Raw genomic sequence first — 8306 nt, 5'->3', positions numbered from 1 at the left:
AAGTGGGAAGCACGTGTGCCTCAGTGTTTCACTGCTCACTGGCTTTCAGTGTTACAATACTGTTCTCTGCTGGTGGAAGTAAGGTATTGCACTATCTAGACCTTTTATTTGGGCACACTATGTACAGGTAGGCATGTAGTCTTCTTTGAGAATACAGAATAGCCTGCTGTGGGGGACATGAGTCTTAAGGAGGGACGGGACTGTCAAGCTCTATTGGCATTGTTCAAATGACTCCATACGCTTGGATAATCCTTCAACCAATCAGACCAACGATCCGGTGCATCTTTTGGATAAACTAGTTTGTGATGGGAGCCAATTGGTTGTGGACAGGAAGCAGGGGAGATAGATGTGCAGATGTCCAGCCTGAGCTGCCGGGCGAAATCCAAATTTGTTCACCCAGCCTATCTTGAAGATGCAATTGGAAAATGAGAACCTGTTAAGTGAATTTACATTAACACAGTCATACGCAGACACAGTATGCAAAACTAATCACCTCATTGGCTTATGTAATTGATAATGCATTTGTTAAAAGTGCATTTACACACAGAATCATCTCTCCACTGTACATCTGCCATCCAAGGGTGCCATACACACTCTCTGGGATCCATCACACAGGGGTCAAACTGGGGGTCTCTAAAACAGCTCATACTCTGATGGCCTCCTCAAGCCATCAAAACGTTTTTATTCTTTATTTCGTTTCTATTTAAACGTTTTATATGCAGCATATACTCCTGAAGAATAGTTTTGATAGGCCTACTATTTTTTTAAAGATGATTCAAGTATTAGTCTTGAATTTCCCCTTAGGCATCAATAAAGTATCTATCTATCTATCTATCTATCTATCTATCTATCTATCTATCTATCTATCTATCTATCTATCTATCTATCTATCTATCTATCTCCATCCAATGTTGATGAACATGTGTCAATCAACATTGGATGAAGATAGATAGATAGAGGCTAGATACCTGCAGCAGAACGTGCAGCAAGCTACGTAATTTGGGGGCGTTGTTGACACCGACCACTAAAAAGACCACAGAACTGGTAGATGTGAACTGTAGTTTGTAAAGTACACGCATCGCTATAGCCTACACATGTCAAGTTTTCTAGAGAGCGCATGCTGATAATACCCCGCCCTCTTCAAACATAAGCATTATGATTGGTCAAAACCAGTTAATACACAGCCATGATTGGCTGAGTTGAGCAGGGCACCTTTTACCTTACCCTGTCCGACTGGGTTTGTGTGTACGATAGCAATGGCGGCGCTCACAGCTGTACGGTGTTCCCGAGGGTTGCTGAATGGCTTGAAAGTTTCATTTCAGACCTTGACACACGTGAAGCATGGAGTAGCTGCAGCCACCACGTCAAGTCTCATGCGGCATTCAAGATATTATTCTGTAGGTCATCTCACGGTTCAAGAGCGCATTGAAAAGAAACGCAATGCAGCGCTCGTTGGAGGAGGTCAGATGAGAATAGATGCACAACACAAAAGGGCAAGTTGAACTTTTGTCAGAAATGCTAAACTTCAGTTGTTTTTTTGGACGAATTTGTCAACCCGAATGAAACCATTAGAATCCTAACATCAGCGAGACGTCTTTTGTTTTCTCAACAGGGGAAATTGACAGCAAGAGAGAGAGTCGAACTGCTGCTAGATCCTGACTCTTTCGTCGAATATGACATGTTTGTCGAACACAGATGCTCTGATTTTGGGATGGAGGCAGATCACAACAAGGTATGCGTCATAGCTGTAGACTTAAATGTCCCATGCTTGATTAAAAGTGTTTCAAGAGTAGCCAATCAGAGGACGTCATGAGAACAACTTGTACAACTTGTTGGTCATAAGTCATTATCTGCAGCGCTAGCAGTTTACAAGATGGGAATAAGGAATAAGTCCCTCAGTGCTTTCACCTCTAAAGTGAAGCCTATAAGTACATGCACACTGAGATCCATACCGTCAATGGAAGAGATGTTGGATCTCTGTTACAAGGGGCATCAAGGGACAGGGGTCAAATGTCAGACTGCTGTGTGCAGCAATGTGACCTCGTTTTGTAAACACTTGGACTTTGGGTTGTTTCTTATTTTGAGGTCGGAGAAGACACACACACACACACACACACACACACACACACACCAACCAACAAAATGTAATGGCCAGTTTGTATGATCTTTTGATGAGTCTTTCTTCTGTGCAGTACCCGGGTGACAGTGTCGTTACTGGACAGGGCAGGATCAATGGCAGACTGGTGTACGTATTTAGTCAGGTAAGTGAAGTGTCAAAGTTATGTCATAATTTGTCAGAGCTCAGTTTTCCATGTCTTATAGTATTTCTGTTTTCCTCGACAGGATTTCACAGTGTTCGGAGGAAGTCTCTCAGGAGCTCATGCCCAGAAAATCTGTAAGGTGCGTTGTTCATGGTGTTGCTAAATCACTGTAATGTCAAGGAATTTTCAGGTGAAGGCCATGTTGGAAATGTATGTTTGTTTGTTTACTCTAAGGTCATTTACAGACGTGTAACTGTGACTAAAATCTCTAGCTTGTTAAATATTCTTTATTTGTTGGTCATAGATCATGGACCAGGCGATGATGGTGGGTGCTCCAGTGATCGGCCTGAATGACTCAGGAGGTGCCCGCATTCAGGAGGGAGTGGAGTCTCTGGCTGGATATGCAGACATTTTCCTGGTAAAGTCACTGAACAGGAGCTAGATTTTTAAGTTATTAAAGGTGTTCTTTTGTCGCCGATAAAGTTATACTTCTCTGCTCACTCTCTCATTCTTTTTTTCTCTCTTGCTCTTTTTCTCTCTCTCACTCGCTCTCTCTCTCTATCATGTAGAGGAATGTGATGGCTTCAGGTGTAGTCCCTCAGATCTCTCTCATCATGGGTCCTTGTGCTGGAGGTGCTGTCTATTCACCTGCGCTGACCGATTTCACTTTCATGGTGAAGGTGAGAATCTGCCAAAAGAGAAACAGTAACTGAGTATGTGTACCATCCACCGTTCCGAGCATTTGTACTTACACAGTGAGCACTTACACTCACACTACATCATAAAAAGGAGACCTTATTTAACATTAAAAACTACCTTGCAATCACCACAAGACAACCAGAGGATAAGATGTTTAAGTACCTCCCAGAAGAGTAGTCAAAAGAGATAGATAATCAGTATGAGAAGCCATGCAAGCAGGTATTTGAGCCCACTGAGGTAGTGCATAGGGCCAAAAAATATGGGCGGGGTGAGATATGGGCATTTGTCCTTGCTATGGTACAATGAAGGAATGGCCAATTAGGGAGGATTCAAACCAGCACTTTGTCAGAGATGCCCAGATTTGAGAGTGTAGATAGTAGGACTCGGAGGTTGACCATATCAAACGTTTCTGATACAGTCAAGCAAGATGACTACTGATGACAGAAGAAAGCTGTTTCTGTGGAGTGGAGTCAGCTTGATTTGGATCAAGGAGGTTTTTACATTAGAGGAAACTGCCCTGTTGATAGTCTTCGATAGGAATAGGAGAAGCAAGACCAGATGATGGTTCTACAGTTGAGTGTAAATTTAAAGAAGGCTTTTTAGATAGATAGATAGATAGATACTTTATTGATCCCCAAGGGGAAATTCAAGATTAAGCAGCTGTGTTACCCAAGTCAGTGTAAATGCACTAGGAAATATGCCAGAAGCCAGTAAGGCTGGTGACCCGAATTAAGTAAAGTACCAGTCCGCTGACAAAACGCCCATGACCAGATTGGCACGATTTGTCTTTGCTCTCATCCAGGACACGTCGTATCTGTTCATTACGGGCCCAGATGTAGTGAAGTCAGTGACCAATGAGGACGTGACCCAAGAGGAGCTTGGAGGAGCCAAGACGCACACTGCTGTGTCCGGTGGGTGTCTCAGGCCACAGGCCACAGTCCACTGGACTCACAGTTGGACCCTTTAAAAACAATGCTGAACAAAACTGAAATGAAAACGTTGGTTATTGAATATTGTCTGGAAAAGTTATTTAAATGATGTGTGCAATGAATGGAACTGGTACTGTTGGCTCTGGTGTTGTTCTTGTTGCTCCAGCCCTACTCATCCTGTCCCCCAGTCACTGGTTTGCTTGTTTGTTGACACGTTAGAATAACACATCCATATGTTGTGGCATTTACAGGTGTTGCTCACAAGGCCTTTGAGAATGATATAGATGCACTCCTGAACCTAAGGGACTTCTTTAACTTCCTCCCTTTGAGCAACAAAGACCCATCTCCCGTCATGGAATGCCACGACCCTAGGTATTTCTGTCATCATGTTCTGTACTTTACCAATTTACCAGCAAGGTCCTTCAAGGTATACTACAAAGTGATTAGTAATATGTTGAGCCTGAAGTCTGAAGTGAACTAAAGAGTACTAAAAGCAGAAGTGAACATTCCTTGTGATTTTTTTCCTTCAAATTCACTTTTATATTGGAAAATTTTTGTATAAAAAGATCAATTGTAAATTGCAAACAGGGCAATCAATACAAACTTCTGCCTGTGCTTGCTGAATATGAATGAACATCTGGCTTTAGACTCAACACACAACTTCTCTTGTTTCATAGAATACCACCTTATAGTTGTACACAAATGGCATAAGGATATTGTTCCAGCAACAAAGTACTTTTTTAAAATGAAAACCATTTGTCAAGAATTGTTTTCTTCTTCCTTCAGTGATCGTTCTGTTCCTGGCCTTGATACAATTGTTCCCTTTGAAACCACTAAAGCCTATGACATGCTGGATATCGTTCAGGCAGTATGTATTGCTTTAATTCTAAAAAGCCCAGAGAATGTGTAGCACAAAGGATGCCACTAATAGAGTTTTGGTTGCCTTCTGTTTAGATTGTGGACGAAAGAGAATTTTTTGAAATCATGCCAAACTACGCCAAGAACATTGTCGTGGGGTTTGCCAGGATGAATGGCCGCACCGTGGGCATTGTGGGTAACCAGCCTAAAGTGGCGTCAGGTTAGTTACCCATGAGGATTAATGATTTCTGCACTAATTGGATGTAATTATCATATTTATGTGTCAGGATTAACAATGGCCACAGCCTGTTGTCGATGCTGATGTTGGTCTCATTTTCTCACTTGCTGTAGCCTTACATTTGGTTGTTTGCCTCTTGTTTTGCATTCACACCTCAGGCTGTCTGGACATCAACTCCTCAGTGAAAGGGGCTCGCTTTGTCCGCTTTTGTGATGCCTTCAACATTCCAATTATCACCTTTGTGGATGTGCCTGGATTTTTGCCAGGTATTTGCAGGGTTGTTCGTCCTTGTTTGCCCTTTATATTTGGTGCTGCAGAGTGCAGTTATAGCCTTTTGTTAAATCAGGAAACAAATAGATGTGTTGTGCTGCATCTCTTGTGATTGACAGGCACCGCACAGGAATATGGAGGCATCATCAGACACGGGGCGAAGTTGCTCTATGCATTTGCAGAGGCGACTGTTCCCAAAATCACCATCATCACAAGAAAGGTGTGTTGAAAAGTGAAGGTGAATGCTTTTGTGATTGTCTCTGATGAGCCATTTTAACTGATGCACTGATGTTGTGTGTTGACCGAAGGCCTATGGAGGGGCGTATGACGTCATGAGCTCTAAGCATCTCCGGGGGGACGTGAACTACGCCTGGCCATCTGCCGAAGTAGCTGTCATGGGTGCCAAGGTAACAGCAGCTGCTCTAAACAATGAATGCGTACTGCACTGCCGTCAGTGAATAAACAGGGAGAGGCATAAAAACATACATCCAGATCTTTGTCATGCAAAATAAAAACACTTCTTATTTACTTTGAGAATTTAAAAACAGACCTTTTGTAATAACGTGGAACTGTGTTCAACATAATTGGAGATTACAAAGGTATGTTTTTAAATGTTGATTTACCAAGGCTTAGCAGATAAAAAGGATGGCATCCAATGTCCTTCAATCTTTTCAAGTCAGAAAGGATTCATTCATGTGCTTTGTGTAACTACCAACTAACTCCGAAGAACTCTGCTTTGAAGGCCAATTCAGTCTCTTGAGATGCGTCAGACTTTTTGAGCAGTGTTGTTGGCCATGGCACATGACCGGTTCCTAGTGACCCCACAGCGGTATTGCTCAAGAGTGGATGACGGTGACAAGTTGCCCACTGATGATTAAAGTCAGAACAAGATGGCTCAGCAACTTTATTAGAACTAGAACAAAGATTGCTCAGCAACTTCACTCAAAATGATGCTTTGTGCCTCATCACAGGAGTCTCACCCCTGAAAAAGGACATGTTATTTTATGCACAGTGACTCACACATCTGTCAACTTGTTCAGGGTGCCGTGCAGATCATCTTCAGGGGCAAAGCGAACCAGGCGGAGGCTGAAGCCGAGTATGTGGAGACGTTTGCCAACCCTTTCCCTGCTGCTGTCAGAGGTACTGCTGACCGCCGTCACCCCACCGAAGCCTCCCTGTCCTGTGATATGTGCTCTCTCGTGACTGTTGCTGCAGTGTTCTCTGATACCCTACTTTTTATTCTTCTTCAGGCTTTGTCGACGACATCATTCAGCCCTCAACCACCAGAAAGAGAATCTGCCGAGACCTGGAGGTCCTGGCCAGTAAGAAGCAAAGCAACCCCTGGAAGAAACACGCCAACATTCCCTTGTAAAGCTGTCTGTCTGGTGTAATTGATTGTGTGTGTGGTTATTTTGTAGATAATGTAGGATTAAGATCCATAATACTACACCAGTTATCCAATGATGACTAAGCCTTACCTTAAAACAGAACTTTTGTACACTATGTTCACAGAATCGGTTTTGGTCCACCATGTTGTAGTGTGACCCTCTGGGTTTGTTAAGTGTTTACCGATTGAGAATAAACACAACAGTACCGAAACAAATCGATTACATGTTTTTATTAAAAAAGTGACTTTTCATTAGTCCACAGAAAAAAATCAGAACAGTTTCCATTAAAAGGGAAAGTGATACATCAGCTCTAAGTTGTACAAAAGAAACACACTTTTTTATATTGAAAATGTACAATTTACAGGGTTACTAGCAAAACCAATCAGGGAGCACAAGGGATAGAAAAAAGGAGGTTGACATGAAAACTTGGGCGGTATGATATGACACCGACAGGATTTTTTTTTTCTTTTTTTTCTCTTTTAAATACAGGACCATAAAGCACTTAGACAATGTGGCAACTGATGAGCTTCATCCATGCTTTAATTATTGTAGCCTTTCATTTTTTAATTCCTAATCTTAAGTCTTTTTTGTTTGTTTTGTTTTTGCTTTTTTTTTTCAGTAATCCAGTCCTGTTTTGATATGGGTATGAAGTGAATGTTGTCCACAATTTGGCAACAATATACATCCAAACAGACCTGTACAAACATCTGACAAAACTCACTAAAATTCAGAAATTCATACTAAAAGCTACCAATTGAAAATATTGTTTTTTAGGCATCGTGTTTGTTTTTTTTCTACAAGGTTTTAAAAAGCCAAAATACATGATTTGTGGTGGCATCTGGTTGTCAGGCTTTTATCGAAGGCCTGAGTGTTCAGTATGACTATCCAGGAGGACTCCCGTACCATTCTGCTTGGTTACCGTGGTCACTGACTGATGTTGGCCAGCTCTGTGAATGCTTATGCAAAAGCCACCCATGTCGGTTATCTGTAGACCTCCGTGGTGGTCTGAAAACAGCTGTGCTGCCTCTCTGGCGCATATGGTCAAAGAAAATGGAAAAGGATGGCCAAGAAAAGAGTTCCCATTAGATTCAGTTCCATGAAGAGCCATGGACAGCTTGTGACCTGATAGAAAACCACACCACAGTTAACTGTCCAGTGTGCCTACACAGTGAGGAGCTAAAACATAAATATGTACATCTTTAAAATGTGGGACCGTACATTCCTACGAGATAAAAGCGTACCACAATGTAAACCCAATCCAGTGTGAATCACCTTATAGCTGAGCGGGTGATGATGCAGCCTGGTAGGATGTCAAAGTGACTTCCAGATAAACCCCCCTCCCCTCCCCACCCCACCCACCTTTCTTTTCAGATCTTGTTCAGTCACATAGTTTGAAATCCAATCTCTAACAATAATACTTCTCCGGTATAGTGTTCATAGGAAAGGAGGCACCATCACTCTGAAACAGTAACATCTTGGCACCACACCAGTCTCTCTCCCTCCTCCTACCCCTCCTCCTCCTCCTCCGCCTCACTGGATAAACAGGCACCATCTGCGTTTTTGACAAGTGTGCGGTCCCCGGGGACTCCAAAGGGGTTTCATCTTCTCCCAGAACCTCATCTCCATGTGTGGCACTTCAGAACATGGGCATTGTGAAACCCTA

The 8306-nt window shown here is 42.5% G+C and overlaps 2 protein-coding genes across 2 annotated transcripts in view; one reads left to right on the top strand and one right to left on the bottom strand.

The window, feature by feature from the left end:
* Positions 1–1237: 1237 nt before the first annotated feature.
* Positions 1238–6858, top strand: pccb (propionyl-CoA carboxylase subunit beta). The gene is made up of 15 exons (XM_062525511.1): positions 1238–1493; positions 1613–1732; positions 2193–2261; positions 2344–2400; positions 2566–2679; positions 2831–2941; positions 3763–3871; positions 4141–4261; positions 4676–4757; positions 4844–4967; positions 5144–5251; positions 5375–5475; positions 5564–5662; positions 6296–6395; positions 6506–6858. Exons 1-15 carry the CDS (start codon positions 1257–1259, stop codon positions 6625–6627), a joined length of 1674 nt encoding a protein of 557 aa, XP_062381495.1. The 5' UTR covers positions 1238–1256; the 3' UTR covers positions 6628–6858.
* The window catches only part of stag1a (STAG1 cohesin complex component a), a 44165-nt gene continuing 42717 nt past the window's right edge, over positions 6859–8306 (bottom strand). Inside the window, exon 34 of the mRNA XM_062525501.1 lies at positions 6859–8303. Coding sequence (XP_062381485.1) covers positions 8280–8303 — 24 coding nt within the window. The 3' untranslated portion in view covers positions 6859–8279. The remainder of the gene's footprint in view (positions 8304–8306) is intronic.

Source organism: Sardina pilchardus, chromosome 2 (genome assembly GCF_963854185.1).
Source record: "Sardina pilchardus chromosome 2, fSarPil1.1, whole genome shotgun sequence".
NCBI lineage: Eukaryota > Metazoa > Chordata > Actinopteri > Clupeiformes > Clupeidae > Sardina > Sardina pilchardus.
This window is presented reverse-complemented; position numbering and strand designations above follow the sequence as displayed.

What these genes read in the sequence shown, in the direction of transcription:
- pccb (XM_062525511.1), top strand. Translation starts at nt 1,257, where the DNA reads ATGGCGGCGCTCACAGCTGTACGGTGTTCCCGAGGGTTGCTGAATGGC. An exon ending in TGGAGGCAGATCACAACAAG is followed by an intron (nt 1,733 to 2,192) that starts GTATGCGTCATA and finishes TCTTCTGTGCAG; the next exon opens with TACCCGGGTGACAGTGTCGT. An exon ending in GACGCACACTGCTGTGTCCG is followed by an intron (nt 3,872 to 4,140) that starts GTGGGTGTCTCA and finishes TGGCATTTACAG; the next exon opens with GTGTTGCTCACAAGGCCTTT.